This window comes from Megalobrama amblycephala, linkage group LG6 (genome assembly GCF_018812025.1).
Source record: "Megalobrama amblycephala isolate DHTTF-2021 linkage group LG6, ASM1881202v1, whole genome shotgun sequence".
NCBI classification, from domain to species: Eukaryota; Metazoa; Chordata; class Actinopteri; order Cypriniformes; family Xenocyprididae; genus Megalobrama; species Megalobrama amblycephala.
The window spans coordinates 29,165,772-29,185,867 of NC_063049.1; the positions used below are offsets into that span (position 1 = coordinate 29,165,772).

A 20,096-nucleotide genomic window follows, 5' to 3' on the forward strand; every position below is an offset into this window, starting at 1 on the left:
GCCCATTAAAGGGATAGTTCACCCAAAAATAAAAATTCTGTAACCATTTTCTCATCTTTACTGTATTCCATTCCAAACCTGGCCTTCTTTCTTCTATGGAACACAAAAATGAAGATATTCTGTGGAACGTTGGAACCAAACAACATTTGGAGCCCACTGACTCACTTTCATTGTTTGGGAAAAAAAACAAACACTGTAAAAAAACTGTTTATTTATGTAAATATTGTTTTAACTGCTAACCGAGGTTTAGTTTCATGAAGGCAACAATCAATATAAAGGCCAACTAATTTATCATATTAAGTTTTGTATTAAGTTATAATCAAGGAAGTCTGTATAAAAACTTTATGGAAAAAATTATCCCATAATTTACTCACCCTCAAACCATCCTAGGTGTATATTACTTTAATTCCTTCAGAAAAACACAATTGGAATTATATTAAAAAATATGAAATCTTTGCTGTTCCAGGCTTTATAATGGGAGTGAATGGTATCCTAGATTTTGAAGCCCAAAAAATGGATTGATTGGGGGCATTAAATTAATCAAAAGTGACAGTAAAGATATTACAAAAGATTTCCATTTAAAAAAAAAAATGCTGTTCTTTTAAGCTTTCTATTTATGAAAGAATTCTGAAAAAAAAGTATCACGGTTTACACAATATTAAACAGCTCAACTGTTTTCAACAATAAGAAATGTTTCTTGAACTCTATCAGAATATTAAAATGATTCCTGAAGGATCATGTGACACTGAAAAACAGCATTCCAAAAAGGCTAATATTTTGTACACCACTGGAATAGTTTCACTGCATAGAATGCTGCTACATAGTATTCCAACACTTGATCTTGCTTTGGCTTCTTTTCAGACTCTTGCGGAGCAAAAATAAAAACATATAACTGACCATGTTATGTCTGAATTGTCAGTTAGTCAATATTAACATGTTGGTTATAAAACTGCAATATCACACAAGCAAGAGCAGTGTTGTACTGAAAAACAGAGTTTAAATGAATCATGCACTTTCAAAATCCACAGTGTGGTGATTTATGAACTATAACCATTGTGCTCTTGATCAAAGCACTCAACCTCAGGTAACTCCAGAGGGACTGACCCTGTAATAAGGTTAGGTACTGCAAGTCAGTTTGGATCAAAGCATCAGCTAAATTACAAAATGTAACATGCCAGACACTACAATCCGCACTCTGTTTTAAGAATTTATTTGATTGCTGCATTACTCCCGTGGGCCTAAAGTGTTGTTACCCAAAGGATAGCTCTTAATAACACAGAAAATCTACTGAAACAATGAATCCCATAATGCAGAGAACACATTCCACACTCCATCAGTCTTTTGACCACTGCGGCTTGAATCCAACACAGCTTCACAGTCTATTTCAGAGCATGTTGCCATGACGAGAACCTACTTGTTACTAAGGATCACTCAGGGAGAAAGAAAGAAAGAAAGAAAGAAAGAAAGAAAGAAAGAAAGAAAGAAAGAAAGAAAGAAAGAAAGAAAGAAAGAAAGAAAGACAATGAAACAGAGTGGTTGTAATTAGGGGAAAATTACAACGTTGAGGGTATATTTCTCTCTTCCTTTGTGTGTGTGTGTGCGCGAGCTTGTAAATTTGTGTTTAAAGGTTGCGCTTGAAAGTGTAAGACTAAAATATTCACCCTCGTTTCAAGTTGGAATTGCAATCTTACTTTAATCACATTTAAAAAAAAAAAAAAAAAAAGGCTGAAAAACAGTTCATAAGACGAACTTGCTGACTGTAAAATTCTGAGAATATTCACCAGTATTTGGGACAACAGCATTAAAACAAACTAGGCACCCTTCTCTCAGTTGCCAACTGCTCTTGAATAATTAGATATGGCTTTAGAGAATTTCTCTATAAAATATTTTCCATCTTTGGTTAACCACAAGTGATCTCTGTGTTAGATGAACAGCCTGTGAAGTTGCTTTCAGTGCTGTACGCTGAAGGGAAACAGATTTTTAATTCATGTTTGTGATGAATAAATAATTGCGTGCGCGTTCTTGTGTGTGTATATATGCGAGCGCGCATGGAGGGGTAGGGGCGCGAGGGCTTGGAAGGAGAAAGGAGAAATTATAGAGTAATGACCAGTCAAACAAGTGTGGTGGAAAGTGGAACAAACGAGCACACACACATCTCAAATTCTCCATCCCGGTCCAACATTCACACACACATACATATACACAGAGATGGTAAACACCCTGCAGAGTGATAATTATAATTTTATAGGACTCAGCGCCTCCTAGTGGTTCAGACTTAGTTAATCTGAAAACCGCATAATGAAACCACATTAAACCCGAAATATAACAGTGCCTCAGCTCAGTTAGGTTTAGACTTATTTTCAGGTTACAAATAAACCTCAATAATCAAAACTAAAAAAAAAAAAATAACGTAAAATTTTAGTAACACTCGAATGCTTTTTTTTCTGCTTACAATTATATAAGCCTTATTCTAAAATAAGTATATTTGATGGTTCGTTTATTATTTCAATAATAGCGTCACATTATTCTTACCGGTAGATTCGCGCAGTTTTTGTACTATGCGAATCTGCCGTGCGCAAACTCCAGACATGCGGTTGCGGTTTGAGACATGGCTGATGATTTAGGAGACGAGTGGTGGACCCAGGAAGACAATTCAGGTAACAAACATATATTTTTTTGTTATTTGAACTATACTTCGTGCTGTAATGTTTGTGTCATGTATTTATGCTCTGTGCGTGTCGGATTTAAACAGCCTGCTGTGCCATGCCACACTATGTAGTCCTCTAGAAACTTCTGCCTAACAAGGTTCTGTTAGGTCGTTAAAAAATCCTTTGTTACTTACATGAAATACTTGTCTATAAACGAGCACCAATTGGAACTTGGTTAGCCTCATATTGTCGGATCTATTGCTAAACATTTCTTACTAGATTCAGACTACACACAACACGTGTTTGCACTGTCTGCGGAGCATCTTGGGATATGTAGTTTTCTCCCATGTAAACAACTGTAGTAGTAATATTTTTTTTTAGCTTTTTTAAATTTGATTATTAATGTACATCATGACATTTTTTGTTGCCTTGTTCAATCAGTTTTTCTATTGGAAAGTTTATTTGCAAACTTTGTCTCATGAAGGTGTGTCAGAGGTAGAGGAGGACACACAGCCAATTGCAGAAGAACAACCGAATAAATCTACATCAAAGAAAAGGAAGGGTGAAAAACAGATTCAAGACAGCACTAAGAAAAAGAAGAGGAAGAAAACAGTTAAGGTAATACACACACAAACGTGATGATTGTGAGGCCATTAAAAATCTGACCGAATAGTGTGCAACAATCAGACTTGGGTAAAGTCTTATTTGTTTTATATTCACACATTCGGACTTCTGATAAATTCAGACTTTCCAATAAATGTGCAATAAATTAATGTTTGCAAATTTTAAGCAGCGACATATTGACAACCAACGATTGTCAACTTACAACATTTTTCACAGTCGATCATAATAGGCAAGTATTGTTTTAATGGCATATTTACTTGTGAATGTCCACTGAATGTCCAATGGAGTGTGATTAACAAGGCTATTGAATACGGATGTCCGAAAGTGCGAATATAAAACCAACTTTACCCAAGTAACAATCAGGTCCTGGAAGTAAAAATGCCTTTCAGTTCATTTAAAAAATAACTAAAGTCAGATCGACTGAGAGCTTCAAGGTAATTAATCAATGGTATATGCTTTTGTTGAAAACATAATTTCAACATATCTTTATATCTGTGTTCAATATTCATGTTCAAGCAGAATTCCTGGTGAAAAACATTAGTCATGATTTTGCAAAGAAAACTACAATCAGAGAAGCAAATCATGTCAAAAGAGCTCTGCAGCGACCGCCCACATCCATGAAGCACTGCTAAAGATGTAATTTCCCTATGCTCTCAAAAGAAAAGATATGTTATATTGTCACATTTAAAAAAAAAAAAAGTATGGCTGCTGTTGCACTCTGTTAAAGCTCAAGTGTGGCTCAAACAATGCAGTGGGTTTGTGGTGAGGCTTTAGTGTTGGGGTTCCTTTAGAAACCTGTTAAAAAATTCTTCTATTTAAAGGGCTCTTATTACTTTACCTTACCTACAGTGTGTAATATAGCTGTTTGTGCATGTAAGTGATCTTCAGAGTCCACACCAAAAGGAGTTTAATTTACATAAAGCCCACCTACAGGCAGATTTGACCCACCCTCAAAGAACAGTTCAGTTGGATAAGTGATTTTGCAAGGAGACACTTTTTTTTTTTTCCGCTGCAAGGGCAAAAAACATTGTATGCGCTTCCAATACCGAGTTATCCTAGATATTATAGTTTATAGCTGCTCATGAAACCACAGGAGCTTAAACGTGATTATGTTAAGGGGTGTTCCGACACACACTCTAATCCAGGGATGGGCAAACTTGGTCCTGGAGGGCCACTGTCCTGCAGAGTTTAGCTCCAATCCTGATAAAACCCACCTGTCTGTAGCCTTCTAGTAATCCTGAAGAAATTGATTAGCTGGTTTGGGTGTGTTTGATTAGGGTTGGAGCTAAACTCTGCAGGACAGTGGACCAGGGCCGAGTTTGCCCACCCATGCTCTAATCAGTTGATCAATCACAACAGACTGGACCAGCTGCCCAATCAGAGCAGATTGGGCTTTTCGGAAAGGCAGACTTTAAAGACAAAGGAACTAAAACAGAGCTTTTCAGTTTGAAAAGAGATGTTACAGTAATTTAAAATATGAGAAAACATTAAATCATGTAAATGTATTCTAACAGACCCCAAAAATACAATTATGAACTTGTACATGAGCATAATATGGACACTTTAAAAGATGTAGAAACCTCGACTTTGTGAGTCATTTTTTTTCCTGGGTTCAGGCATTTAAGTCTTTCATCAAAGAGATGTCTTTAAGACAAAAGGTCTTATGAGCAAAAACAGAACCAGGGCATCTTTAAGTAAAGACTGTCTTTCCCTGCAGAAAGAATGTTTCATCACACAGGAGAGATCAGAGGAAAAGGGTGATAAGGAGTCCAACAAAAACAAGAAGAGAAGAAAGGTAAGAATTGTGATTCACATGTCGGTTAATGTTACTGTATATGTCAAACTCTTTTGCCCAGTTCAATATGCTGCTTCAGAATATTTTTTTCTTCATGCTCGATAGAAAAGAGAAAAAAAAGACATGACAAAAAGAGCAAACTTTCTACAGAGATGCTTTGATTTTACTGAACAGAATTTGACAGCTCATTTCTCAGTTTTCATAGGTCTTGATTAACATTTAGTATACATTTAGTACATTTAGCTTATCTGAATTAATTCATTCCATCTCTTGTTACTGTCTCTGCCACTGATGTAACTGCTTTAAAGAATTAGTTCACTTTCAAATAAAATTTTCCTGATAATTTACTCACCCCCAATCCAAGATGTTCATGTCTTTCTTTCTTCAGTCAAAAAGAAATGAAGGTTTTTGATGAATACATTCCAGGATTTTTCTCCTTATAGTGGACTACAATGGCCTCCAAATGGTTGAAGGTCAAAATTACAGTTTCAGTGCAGCTTCAAAGGGATTTAAACAATACCAGACGAGGAATAAGGGTCTTATCTAGCGAAATGATTGGTCATTTTCGAAATTTTTTTAAATGTATATGCTTTATATAAACAAATGATCGCCTTCCAAGTGGTTCCGCCAAAACTGCACTTTCGTATTCTTAAAAAAGCTTACGCCGTATGTCCTACACCTTCCCTATTCTACTTACAGAAAAAACGGAACTGGCACTGCGTTCGTTCCGTAAGTAGAATAGGGAAGGTGTAGGACATACGGCGTAAGCTTTTTGAAGAATACGGAAAGTGGAATGGCGAAAGCACTTGCAAGGCTATCATTTGTGTTTATAAAGCATATACAGTTGTATTTTTTTAAGAAAATGACAGATCATTTCACTAGATAAGACCCTTATTCCTCGTCTGGTATCGTTTAAAGCCCTTTGAAGCTGCACTGAAACTGTAATTTTGACCTTCAACCGTCTGGAGGCCATTGAAGTCCACTATAAAGAGAATAATCCTGGAATGTTTTCATCAAAAACCTTAATTTCTTTTCGACTGAAGAAAGAAAGACATGAACATCTTGGATGACATGGGGGTGAGTAAATTATCAGGAAAATTTTATTTGAAAGTGAACTAATCCTTTGAAACATATTATTGTTGCATAATTCTCCTTCGTCTTTAGAAGAAGAAAACTATCACAGATGTCCTGACGAGCTCCGAGCCTGTGCCGGGCACTCCAGCTGACCTTATGAGCCTTCTGAAGAATCACTACAGCCAGACACGCTCTGTTATTGAGCAGGAGGAGCTGACGCTGAAGGGTGAGTCGATTAATGCGCATTTATGTGTGGTTTCGCTTGAATCTGGATATTGGATGAGTAGGTTGATTTTGTTTGTTGTCTTTTCTGTTTCAGACTCTTGTTTCCTCAGCAGTAATGACCTTACACATAGCTTGTCTTCTTACCTCAAAGAAGGTAAAACACTGTATATATACACTGTTTCTCTTTTTATGCAGTCTTTCAGTTTCTTGAATGGATAGTTCAGCCAAAAATTTAAATTTTGTCATCATTTACTCACCCTCAAGTTGTTCTTCATGAGTTTCTTTCTTCTGCTGAACACAAAAGATGATATTTTAAAGAATGTTGGTTGACTGCAGCCATTGATTTCCATAGTAAGGAAAAAAATACTATGGAAATCAATGGCTACCGTCAACTGTTTGATTATCAACATTGTTTAAAATATCATATTCTGTGTTCAACAGAAGAAAGAAACTCATACGTGTTTAGAACAACATGAGGGTAAGTGGTGATTTAATGATTTTTAATGATTTTAAAAAAAAAAAGTCTCTTGTGTTCCCCTAGGGTGCATTTATATGATCAAAAATACAGTCAAATCAGTAATACTGTGAAAAAATAATAATTTTTATATATTTTAAGTGTAATTTATTCTTGTGATTAATATGCTGATTTGCTGCTCATAAAACATTTCTTATTATTATCAATATGTTGACAACCATGATCTTTTTTTTTTTTTCAGGATTTATATAAAGTTTAAAAGAACATAATTTATTTGATATAGAAATCTCTTGTAACATTATATTGTGTTTATTGTCACATTTAATAAATGTAATGCATCCTTCTTGAATAAAAGTATTAATTTCTTGCAAAAGAAATTCTTACTGACACCAAATTTTTGAACGGCGAGTCACGGGGCTTTTTTAAAAGTGTGTATTGTGTTAATTGCTAAATTATTAATTGTAAATATTTTTTTATCAACACATTTCATATTAACACATTTTATTTCAGTTTGTCCAAAGTGGGCTAAAATCCTGAAGCAGCACACCCAGACCCGGTCAGTGGTGTTGCTCATCGTTTGCGGATCCGCTCTCAGAGCCATTGATGTCATTAAGTGAGTTTCAGTTGTTCTGTTTTGAATAATACAGAGTTTGTCTTCCAAAGTGTTAGACATTTTTTCTCTCTTTGTATTTAAGGCAGCTGATGGCATTTAAAGGTCAAGCTAAAGTGCTAAAGCTGTTCGCGAAACACATCAAAGTGGATGACCAGATCAAGTCGTTGAGTAAAGGTGTGACCCATATTGCTGTTGGAACTCCTGGGAGAATTTGTGCCTTGTTAGAGAAAGGTTTGTTTTGATGCACATTTCTTGTAAATGTGTTATTTTAACCATCTTGCATTGTTTTCAGTTTTGTGAAATGTCTTTTTTTTGCTGCTTGACTTGTGATCTTTGTGCTCTAGAGGGTTTGACTGTGCAAGGACTGAAGTATCTGGTACTGGACTGGAACTACAGAGACCAGAAGCTCAGGAGAATGGTGGATATGCCAGAGGTAGCACTGACATACTGTATATGCTGTTTTCAGATAGGACAGGCATGTTTATTATAACATTACAAAGATACTTTTAAAAAAAAAATGTAATGCCGATATAATGATGAAATATCTAACATGTTGATATTTAATGTAGATTTAGCCAAAATTAAGATACACACTTAAAGGTGCAGTATGCAATAATTTTGTCCACTAGAGGTCGCTAGAAGCCTATTCAAAACAAAGGCATAGCTTGATGACGCCAAGTTTGAGCGCGGAATCTTGGGACGTGGTCTTCACCTCAACGGCCGGTGCAAAAGAATAGGGATAGGACTCGGGAAGAAATCATGTTCATGGATGCGATTACTAACGTTACTATAGTATGAAGCAGAGCAGGACCGAGTGTTGTGGGAGCTGAACGAGGCCGCTGGAGCGATTGCGCAACACACGCCTCACGAGCGCCACTTCCGCTTTTCCGGTCATGAGTATGAGGTAACACAGCTCTGTTTATCATATTAGATACATTTGAGTGTGTTGAAAATGTTATAACTTTACTCTGTGCATTCGCTCGGTGGCTGCTATGAGACACTTGTTTGAGACACACTGTAGTAAGATAGATCGATTTTAGAATATCATATTAAATGCTGCATGGCTTGTGTTGATAAATGGCATGCAATTCATTTTAAACGTATTATATGATGGAGAACATTATATATTACTGTTACTAAAAATAAAGCTGCATCTGATTACAAAATAGTGTTTTTTCTCTGAGGCATGGTAAAGCATGGAATTTATTTAAACAATAAGACTAAACGTGTTGAGGTATATAACAACAATTCGTTTTCTGTCTATAAATATATCAAAACAGTTGTTTCCTTGTCTATTAAAACGTGTAATATATGAAAGCGTCTTTGGTGTTTCCATGGTTTGTACAAAATAAAACCAGAAACCGAGGGTAACGCGGGTATGATGCAATTGACAGGCGACTCCTCACACGTCCCGGAGCCTTGGTTAAAATTGCAATTTTCTCACGATTTACAAATAGTTGGAAACATTTGGGATGTTGTAAGTACTCAAGTGAACAAAATATATAACGCTGGCCTAGTGGTTTTTGGATATTTTACTGCAAAAATATTACATATTGCACCTTTAATACAGATGATTTCCTGTGTCACCATATTTTCTGTAAAAACAGGAAACACATTTTTTTTAAACTGACAAAAGGCATTCTTTTATATCACAACCATTAAAAAATATGTTTGGCTACTTCCTGTTGTTAGTTGTGTGAACAAGAACATCAATAATTTTTGTTCCATTTTCCAGGAAGAGAAAGACAAAATTTTAAATGTGCATATCTGATAAAGTAAACTTTGCTCATTTGGATTTAATTTTGTTTAACTGACTTTAAAGGGATAGTTACCTGTGAACATTTCATTGTTCTGCTAATCACAAAAGAAGATATTTGGAAGAATGTCAGTAACCAAACAGATCTCGCCCTCCATTGACTGCCATAGTAGGGGGAAAAAAATACCATGGTAGTCAATGGGGGGAGAGATCTGCTAGGTTACAAACATTCTTCCAAATATCTTCCTTTGTGTTCAGCAGAACAAATAAATGTATACAGGTTTGGATCAGCTTGAGGGTGAGCAAATGATGACAGAATTTCCATTTTTGGGTGAACTATCCATTTAAACTTCAACTCGATTCTGATAACTGGGGGGTAAAATAGCTGAAAATATTTTTATTTTGTTTCAGGTGAAAGGAGACTTACTGAAAATGATGGACCATGGTCTAATTAAGAGCTGCAGGGAAGGAACATTTAAAATAGGTCTCTTTTGAGCATCTGTTCTGTTATTTACATGATTAACTTTGCTATTGTAGAGCTATTGTAATGTATTTGTGACATGTCTGCTGCAAGAGAAAAAAATGTGTGAATGTTTTTTTTACAATTAAAAAAATTCTGATTGGACAAAAAGATCTGTTCTTTTTTTTTTTTTTGTCTTGTACATCAGGAGCCCCTCCCATTTTAGACTGTTTATACTTTATTCAAAATATTCTGCTTAATGCAATATCCTGTTACAACACATGCTCAGGCACCAAGCGCACACACATTTACTCAGATGCTGCTCCCACACATTACGGCAGAGTCCAGGAATGAGGAGAGACTCAGTTCTGATGGAAAAGAATGTGTAGAGCGCTGGGGAGGTTTTACAGTTCGAGCTAAAGACAGGGAGAACTGCTCTGTGTGTATAAGGTGGAGTGGTTGTAGTTAATAAGTAACAGTCACTTAAGGTTCAAAGGTTCAGTCACACTGGGAACTGGGAAAACTTCCTTCGGTGGCAGTTAAAGAAAACACTTTCTTATTTAAATTTGTGTTATTAATATATTTGTGAAGTTATAGAGAATCTGAGATGGGAAAGAAGCAGGCAGATACAGGGCCACTGTCGAGGCGTCCGGATAACTCCGCATTTAAACAGCAGAGGTTACCCGCCTGGTCTCCATCTCTCACGGCACAGACCGTGCTGCCAACCTTCTACATCCTCTCTCTCGTGTGCTTGTTTCTGGGCATCTGGCTCCTCATCACTGTTGAGAACACATATGAACTGAAGGTTAGAAGTTTTTTTGTTTTGTTTTTTATCAAGTGCCAATTTGCAAAACAGCAGGAAGTGGAGAAACAGACCAGGAAGATGTGAAAACAACCTCAACGCAACCTACAAATCCATCAGAGTGTGAATTTAGTGGGTTTTTATAGTGCAATATTATATATTAGTCAAGTTCTTTAGCTATTTTTACTTGTAATAGACCTAACATTTGTAATTTGATAAATTCAAAATATTGGTTTCTCTATCATTAAACTTTTCCTCAAGGTCGGTGGTCAAAAACCAAATTGTTAGATATTTTATTCAAAGTCATTACATTATCACTTATTAAACCATTTAAATTAGTTGTTCAATTAAAGTAGCTAACTAACTACATATGACTGTGATTGTGATCTTGTTTGTTATTAGCACTGCTTGCTAAGGCAGCCATATCTACAGACCAGAATATCATAGCCTTGGGGGTGCGCTATTTTAAACTGGGCCAGTAAACAACCACCCAGAACATCTCAGCAACCATATAGCAACACGACAGCATCATTTGCATGGACATCACTCTGATGTTTTTATTAAGTATAAAAATCTGGTTTTCTACATTATTCTACCTCTATAGAGAAAATTGCTCATTATGGTCACATTGATAAATGATGGAAAGAAAATGGGTGAATGGGATTCAAACTTGTGACACCCACACATGCACCACATCACATGTTGGAGCATGTGCTGCCATAACTCCAACCGCAGTCACATTTTACAGTCATGTTATATGTTGTTCTTTCTGCTGCATAGGTGGACTACACTAATGCTGGAACATGTGAACGATGCTTCGAGATGCGGAAGCATGCCATCCACACCAGAACAACCTGCACATGCTTAGTCAACTTCTACGTTCCAAAAACCTTTTCGGTGGGTCAGATCAAGAAGTGATATGACCAAGTTTTTAAGATTTTTAAAGGAGCTTGATCATTTTATTTAGCAAGGATGCATTAAATTGATCAAAAGTGACAGTAAAGATAATGTATAATGTTAAAAAAAATCTATTTCAAGTAAATGCTGTTATTCTGAACTTTTTATTCATCAAACAAATCTGAAAAAAAAAAAAAAAGTAATATGGCTTTCACAAAAATATTAAAGGGTTAGTTCACCCAAAAATGAAAATTACATCATTAATTACTCACTCTCATGTCGTTCCAAACCTGTAAGACCTTCGTTCACCTTTGGAACACAAATTAAGATATTTTTGATGAAATCTGGGTGATTTCTGTCCCTCCATTGACAGTCCATGCAACTACCACTTTGACACTTAAAAAAGTTCATAAAGAGATCGTAAAACTAATCCATAAGGATTTATTGGTTTAGTCCAAATTTTCTGAAGAGACAAAATCACTTTATAGGATGAACAGATTGAATTTAGGCTTATATTCACACATTCATCCACTCGCACATCAGTTGTGTTAAGCGGAAGTTCATGCATGCTTGCTTGACATGCGAGAACCAACGAGGTTCATTCGCATGTGTGATTTTATGTTTATATGTGAATAAAAACCTAAATTCAGTCTGTTCATCATATAAAGCAATTGTGTCTCTTCAAAAAATTTGGACTAAACTGCTCAATTCATATGGATTAGTTTTAAGTTTATCTCTTTATGTACCCTTTAAAGTGGTAGTTGCGTGGACTGTCAATGGAGGGACAGAAATCCTTTAATTTCATTAAAATATCTTCATTTGTGTTACAAAGATAAACGAAAGTCTTATGGGTTTGGAACGTGTGGGTGAGTAAATGACAATTTTTTCACTTTTGGTTCAACTATCCCTTTAAGAAGCACAACTGTTTTCAACACTGATTTTTTGAAAAGACAATTGTGTGCAAATACATTATTTTTTTTTATACATGTAAACATGATCAAAGTGTGAAAAAATCACTCTCTAGCCTTGTCTGCACAAAGTTATATTAGGGCTGGACGATATGGCCAAAATTTATATCACGATTTAATTCTTAATTTCGGCCGATACGATATAATTCCGATATCGATATGAACTATATAATAGCCTCAGAAAAACTGGCAAGAACGGCCACAACGGATGTCTGTACCTACAAACGTCTGAAAAATGAATTTGTCAAATCTATGAAATCTCTTCCTATAAAACTATATAATATTTTAGAAATAAAAACAGTACAAATAAATTTATGTTCAGCTTTTATTTGTATTTAGCCTTCATACAAACATAAAAATAAACATAAGACTCACTCACTTTAGTAATATTAATATCTTTAACATTAAACTATACCGTAGGCTGATTTTATTATTCTTAAAGGGTCATGAAACCCCAAAACACTTTTTTTTGAGATGTAAACATATGTATAGGCTGCACATCATTGAAAACACTAAAGGTACTCAATGTTATTCATAAGTGAAAAATTGTTATTTTTGCATTTTTCAGAGCGATTTCTGTCTTCCTGTTTAAAAAGCTGAGTCGGAGCAACGACACACAATCTGACATAATCGTGTACTTTCAGCCCAAGTATGGGCATGGTCGAAAATGCTGACGTAGACCGTTTCATTATCCAATCACTGCGCTGTAGTATGCATAAGATTATAATTGCAGTATTATGCACGAGGAAGCATCACTTCTCTCGGAAGTGGATTGTTTTGCTGTAATCTACCAGCACAAATGGAAAATATGTTCGCATGAGATCGCATTACAGCAGAGAATTCAAATAACACAAAAGTGCGGCTCATTCAGTGTTGCCAGACGTACGATAATTATCGTATTTGTACGATAATTTTGACTGCTCTAGCTGCTTTCAAACACGCAAGCCATAGGCTGTTTACCTCAGCACAGCAAGTGTGTTGTTTGTATTTTGCTCGCGATGCTTTACAGAGATAAAGGGAACATCATTTTGGTTGTACAGCAGCTAAAATAGTGTGATTGTCCAGCTTAAGTCAGATTGATTCTTTCCGTTATAAAAATCATTAGTTATTAATTTAGTTCTTTACCTATACTAAAAAGGTACGATAATTTTCTTCCAGTTTGAATACGAACACATGAAAAATACGATTGTTTTTATGATATACAGGCGGAGCGCGCATATACTCGGTTTCAGCGCGGAGCTCCGCGATGAGTTTAAAGTCCCTGTAAAGTCAATTCTGAGAATTCTTTCTAAACACTTTATAAATGTTACAAATGTATTGCTGAAACACATTACAAAGTCTGTGAATTGAGTAATGCTTAATTATGAAGTTAGAGCGTTAAACAGTTTTTCACCAAGTCTCTGCTCAGGATTTTTTGGGCGGAGCTAAAACGGGGGTCTAATGACGCACATCGTCCCCCGAGCATAGCCCCTCCCCTAACACTATATAACTGTCGATGACGCACCGAGCGTGGCGCCGCCTCTAACTCTACAGCGGTTCACTCGCTCAATCTCGAGTGTCATTACAGTTATACAGCCCTTTGTACATTTAGCTAGTAATGCCTTCGTCACGCAAATGCATATTACATGGTTGTTAAAATATACAATATGCTCGGTCTCCTTATTTAAATTTCCTAAAACGATGATATGAAGGATTCTAAAGTGATCGTTCTACACCGGATAATTTTACAAACTTTCATCAGACAGCTGGGATTCACAGATAATCCGCTGTTTTTGGTGAATGTGACTGAACAGACCTCGTCCCCCCCTCCCGCCTCGGCCGTCTTACCGTCCCGACCATAACCGATGATATATGGGGCCGGACAGAGTCTCTCCCGTCCCGGCCTTCATCCTCCCGTCTCGCGGCGCCGTCATTTGTCGACTCGACAACAGTCCGGCAGTACGTGCCCAATGAGTGTAAGTTGTCGTGTGTGCTTATATTATAATTAGTAGGTAGTCCACAGTAACTCTACTAAAATGTGCAACCCTCTAACGTGATTCTTTTGTTTATATGCATCAGTATGTTTGACTCATTAGACAAGTAAGTTGAGCAGAAGTTGAGGCTGCAGCTCTCGCGAGTGGGTGTGGTTTCAGCGCCGACCGCGGACACGCCCCCAGCGTTTGAGAGCAGAGAGCGCTGCCTATTTTTTCGAGATTTGATAACTTATTTCATTTACTTGCAGATTTTTTTAATGATTCAGATTTGGCTGGGTGGTTAATAACACATTTTTCTGTGGCGTGCAAAGCTCAAAACACATACTTTAAAATGACTTTACAGGGACTTTAATGATAAGAGCGGTATATATTGATATTGAATTATTGTCCAGCCCTAAGTTATATACAATTTTAGAATGTACAATTTTTCAACTCCTGCCATGACTATTTAAAGCCACCAAACCTAACTTGGTTTCATATGCACTGTTTACATAGAGTAAATTCCAGAAGAATGAAATAATTTTCTGTCTAGAACAAAGATTTACATAAACTCAAATAACATATTTTATTGTCTAATTATTTTCTGTAGTAAAGTTTCTGTACTTAAGATTTAAACCATTATTATTATTATTATTATTTTTAAAGAGAAGACATCCAAAATTAAAATAATTTCACAAAAGTCTGATTCCTAATTTAAACGAGACATTATGTGAACCTCATAATTTGTCATCATAAGCATGTTTTCTTTCAACATGATGTAGTACTATGTCTGATAGCACGCTGTCTCCCTCAGGGCGATGTATTTTTTTACTACGGTCTGAGAAACTTTCATCAGAACCTGCGGAGGTACATGGACTCCCGCGATGACACACAGATGGTGGGGAAGAAGAACAACCTGAAGGTGCTCGACGTCTCTTTCATTCTCCTTCTGTTTGCACTCCTTTTTCACGCTCTTTCCTCATCCCTCCCACTCACTGATTAAAATAACGTCTGTCTTTATTTGATCTCTCACTATGCTTCACATTAGTAGCGCTGTTATCACATTCAAGATGTTGTTATTGCTCATGTAGGCACCGAGTTCATACTGCGCTCCGTTCGATTACGATGCAAACGGAGTACCCATTGCCCCATGTGGTGCTGTGGCCAACAGCATGTTCAACGGTGAGACACATTTTAGTATGCTATGCTAATGTCTGTTTGAGGTTGTTTATGCTATTTTATTTTTCTTTCAGACTCATTTACAGTGATGTATTATCCAACAAATGGGCCAGAAGTGCAAGTTCCACTCTACAGGAAGGGCATCGCTTGGTACACGGACAAAAACGTCAAGTTCCGTAACCCTCCGACCAACAACACATTCACACTCTCACAAGCCTTTGAAGGTACACACCATATGCCTCATGCGTTTATGAGTATGTGTCTTTTTTTCTCATTGTTGTCTCTCTGTTTGTTCTCAGGCACGATTCGGCCCTTATACTGGCAGCGTCCGGTTTATGAGCTGGATGACACAGACCACAACAACAATGGCTTCATAAATGACGACCTGATTGTTTGGATGAGAGAGGCGGCCTTCCCTAATTTTAAAAAGCTTTATGGGGTTCTCAATCGTGCTCAAGGGCCTTTCACTCAAGGCCTGCCTGCTGGCAACTACAGCGTCTCTATAATTTACAGTATCCTTTGCTCATGGAGGACAGAACTGGTTGTAAATGGAAGGAAATGGTTCAGGCCTGAAAGCCAGGCTTTTGGTTTGGTGGCAAAACTTATTAAACCACTGACAAAATCGGATGTTTTATCCTTAGTTCATTTTTAAAGGGTTTTAAATTCTGTCATCATTTACTCACTCTCATGTCGTTCCAAACCTCCATGACTTTCTTTCTTCTGCGGAACACAAAAAGCGTGTTGGTAACCAAACAGTTTTGGTGACCATTGACTTCCATTGGTTGGACAAAAACAACAACATAACAACAACAAAAAACCACTGAGACATTTCTAAAAATATCTTCTTTGTTCCACAGAAGAAAGTAAGGGTAACACTTTACTTGAAGGTGTGTGCATAAGACTGACATGACACCTTCATAATCTTGACATGACACGTGTCATGAATATGAAGGAGGTTTTATGCATGTTTATGACAACTGTCATTAAATGTCATTCGCTCAATTATGTCATTTTTAATGCAAAGATGACATTGTTTGAGATGTCTTTGTTACGACAACTTGACATAAACCAATACATCATAACCTGTCAGTGTCTTTGTCATGACAACTTGACATTAGCAAAACATCATAACCTGTCATAAACATGACATAGCAGATTAATTATCAAACTTAAAAAAACTACTTAGCTTTATGGGTTAACATTACATTACATTATTTTGGTAACATTTCAGTATAGGGAACACATATATAAACGATTAACTATGACTTTTCCCTCAATAAACTCTTAATTTACTGCTTATTATAGTTAATTGTTAGGTTTAGGTATTGGGTAGGATTAAGAATGTAGAATAAGGTCATGCAGAATAAGGCATTAATATGTGCTTTATAAGTACTAATAAATAGCCAATATTTTAGCCATATGAATGCTAATAGTAATAAGCAACTAGTTAAAAGACCCTAAAATAAAGTGTTACCATTATTTTATAACAGTGTCATCTTTTTTACGAAATTTGAAATTGTCTATTATCTGACCTTCTGTTGGAGGAAACTTAAAAACATGAAATGAAAAATAGTCATGACACTGTTATAAAATTATTTGTCAGAGTATTGTCACTTAATGACATTTTAATGACAAGTTCAATTTGTACCACTGTACTTGAGCTCAAGATACATATTTATGACACTATTATAATGGCCTCATGACAGCCAATGTCAAAACCAACCACATGACAGTTTAATGTAATGTTAACCCATAAAGCTAAACGATGTCAAGTTGTCATGACAAAGACACTGACAGGTTATGATGTATTGGTTTATGTCAAGTTGTCATAACTCGGACATCTCAAACAATGTCATCTTTGCATTTAAAATGACATAATTGAGCGAATGACACTTAATGACAGTTGTCATAAACATTCATAAAACCTCCTTCATATTCATGACATGTGTCATGTCAGTCTTATGCACACCCCTTCAGTAAAGTGTTACCAAAGTAAGTCATACAGGCTTAGAACATAAGGATGATTAAATCATGACAGAATTTTCAATTTTGTGTCAACTATACCTTTAAGACATTATATTTACCTGTTTAATTTCTAGTTTTTTTATATATACAGTACTGTGCAAAAGTCTTAGGCACGTCAGTATTTTCACCCCCCAAAAAAGGTTTTAAGCCAGTTATTTATATCTTTTGCTGTAGTGTGTCAATAGGAAATATCTGTTCACATTTCCAAACATTCATTTTGCCATTAATTGTAATGATCCAGTGAGATTTTTGAATACACAATGAGTCTGACAACAGCCGGTGCTCCACACAGTGATCTGATCTCACCATCATCAAATCCGTCTGTGATTACATGAAGAAACGGATGAAACTGAGACAAACTAAATCCAGGAGAACTGTGGCTGTGTCTCTAAGATGCTTGAAGAAACCTGCCTGCAAAGATACAGTACTGTGAAGAGTTTTAGGCACTTGTGTAAAAATGCTGTAAAGTGAGGATGTTTTTAAAAAGTACTGTTATAAATAGATTTTATTTATCAATTAACTTATATTAACTAAATCAGTATATTAACTAAATCACAATATTTTGTGTGACCACCCTTTGCATTTAAAACAGCTCTTGTCCAGGTACACTTGGGCATCATTTTTCAGGTAGCTTTGGAGGCAGGTTTCTTAAAATCTCTTGGAGACACAGCCACAGTTCTCCTGGATTTAGTTTGTCTCAGTTTCATATGTTTCTTCATGTAATCACAGACGGATTTGATGATGGTGAGCTCTGATCTCCATGTGGAGCACCGGCTGTTATCAGTCTTATTGTGTATTCAAAAATCTCACTGGATTATTACAATTAATGGCAAAATGAATGTTTGGAAATGTGAACGGATATTTCCTATTGACGCACTACAGCAAAAGATATAAATAACTGGCTTAAAACCTTTTTTGGGGGGTGAAAATACTGACGTGCCTAACACTTTTGCACAGTACTGTGTATATATATTTCCAGATGCAGATTTAGCCTTGACCAATAACTTCAGATTTTCCTGTCGAGCCCTTTAGAGGTCAGAAGGAGCTGGTGATCTCCATGGTGACCTGGTTTGGTGGGCAGAATTACTTTCTGCCCATAGCGTACCTGGTGACCAGTGGACTGATCTTGGTGGCAGCTATCGTACTCACAGTGGTGTATGTGAAAGTGGGCAAAAAGGGCAAGAACATGGAGGAATAAACCATAGTAGGAAGGAAATGTAAATCAGAAAAGAATGACATAAACACTGCACTTCAAGGCACATTGGAAGGAATTGAATTGTACATATACATTGTACATATCAGCCTAATTATGAGAAAAAAATTGTTGACCAAAACTCATTTCATATGGTTCTACAATAATATTAATATCCTTATATACAGTGGCATTCAAAAATATGAGTTCACATCGAAAGTCTGGGATTAAAAATAGAGAGTGTTCATTTTTCAATTCAGCTTTTCACGCAAATTGTTATGCTTATAATTTGTAATGGAAACAAACAAATCTGTATTAAAGTAGAAAAAAATGCAAAATAGAAACATTTTCACAAGTGAACTTTTGAACCCCACTGTTATGAAATGTAAAAACTGGCCATATTTCCAGACAGGAAATGATAATGGATAAGTATAATTTCCAGCTGTTTTGAAATCATTGCACTGGGGTCTCTTCTCACATCTGATATGATCTAAGTTTGGAATAGCATACTACTAACTTATTTATGCTGTGTGTAGGGCATATATTGTGTGTAGTATGCAAGTTTACTTTCTACAGTGTATACTCAGTTGACTCACAATATTTATAAAAGTGCTGTATAAAAAAGGGGACACCTGACTTGATCTTCCATGTTCAGTGTGATGAATGAACCCGAAGAAATTGCATAATGTTTAACATTCTATTAAAAAACAAACAAAAAAAACAGGTACGTACTGCATAAGTACGCAGTATACCAGTAAACTACCAGCAGGGGGCGTCTGTGACAATATACGAAATATATTGAACGCGATTACAAACCACCTGTATTTACTGAACGCTGCATTTACTTATTATACAGCGTAGAATGTGTGTTAATTTTTTCATTTAAGAGTTGTATAAGAATGTATCAGTTTTACACACTTGGCTTATGTATTTATGCGCTTTCAACACTCCACATAGTTTACAAAGTGACTCTTTTGTCAGTTTGACAGTTGGGTATAACGCATTCGTCATTCAGTCAGACGCTAATATTTGCGGGAAATTTATTATTTTTTAAATTCTTTTATAATTATTACACATGTATTACGACTTCATATTATTTGAGGAACAACATGGAATGTTGAGAAGGAACTACAAAATAGTTGGTAATTAAAATATTGAGTTATTGTGATAGCACCTTTTAACTATATAAATACGCACACACACACACACACACACACACACACACACACACACACACACAGAAATATTGAAAAACTGAAATATTGATCTTGGGGGAAAAAAAACTTATGTCATCTACCCATTGAAATTTTGAAATTATTTCTGAAGGATTTCAACTGCTTAGGTTATGTTGGTAAATGTGTGTTAACATTTTATCATACTAATATGAATAGTAAATATGTAAAAGTGAGAA

General features: G+C 36.0%; 2 protein-coding genes across 2 annotated transcripts; both read left to right on the forward strand.

Moving 5' to 3' along the window:
- The first annotated feature begins 2,502 nt into the window (after positions 1-2,502).
- cmss1 (cms1 ribosomal small subunit homolog) lies at positions 2,503-9,841 on the forward strand. The gene is made up of 9 exons (XM_048193748.1): positions 2,503-2,657; positions 3,133-3,266; positions 4,990-5,067; positions 6,232-6,367; positions 6,461-6,520; positions 7,352-7,454; positions 7,537-7,685; positions 7,799-7,887; positions 9,622-9,841. Exons 1-9 carry the CDS (start codon positions 2,609-2,611, stop codon positions 9,703-9,705), a joined length of 882 nt encoding a protein of 293 aa, XP_048049705.1. The 5' UTR covers positions 2,503-2,608; the 3' UTR covers positions 9,706-9,841.
- Positions 9,842-9,963: 122 nt separating this feature from the next.
- On the forward strand, positions 9,964-19,921 carry tmem30c (transmembrane protein 30C). Its single transcript, XM_048193747.1, has 7 exons — positions 9,964-10,475; positions 11,253-11,369; positions 15,104-15,211; positions 15,381-15,471; positions 15,543-15,692; positions 15,768-15,980; positions 18,504-19,921. The coding sequence occupies exons 1-7, from the start codon at positions 10,278-10,280 to the stop codon at positions 18,689-18,691; spliced, it is 1,065 nt and encodes a 354-aa protein (XP_048049704.1). The 5' UTR covers positions 9,964-10,277; the 3' UTR covers positions 18,692-19,921.
- The last annotated feature ends 175 nt before the right edge of the window (positions 19,922-20,096 follow it).

Bases quoted from the DNA above. Each gene is read 5' to 3' on its own strand.
- cmss1 (XM_048193748.1), top strand. From the start codon at position 2,609: ATGGCTGATGATTTAGGAGACGAGTGGTGGACCCAGGAAGACAATTCA. The intron at 5,068-6,231 runs GTAAGAATTGTG...CTTCGTCTTTAG, and splicing joins AAAACAAGAAGAGAAGAAAG to AAGAAGAAAACTATCACAGA. The intron at 7,455-7,536 runs GTGAGTTTCAGT...TTTGTATTTAAG, and splicing joins AGAGCCATTGATGTCATTAA to GCAGCTGATGGCATTTAAAG.
- tmem30c (XM_048193747.1), top strand. From the start codon at position 10,278: ATGGGAAAGAAGCAGGCAGATACAGGGCCACTGTCGAGGCGTCCGGAT. The intron at 15,212-15,380 runs GTGCTCGACGTC...TTGCTCATGTAG, and splicing joins GGAAGAAGAACAACCTGAAG to GCACCGAGTTCATACTGCGC. The intron at 15,472-15,542 runs GTGAGACACATT...TTTTTCTTTCAG, and splicing joins GGCCAACAGCATGTTCAACG to ACTCATTTACAGTGATGTAT.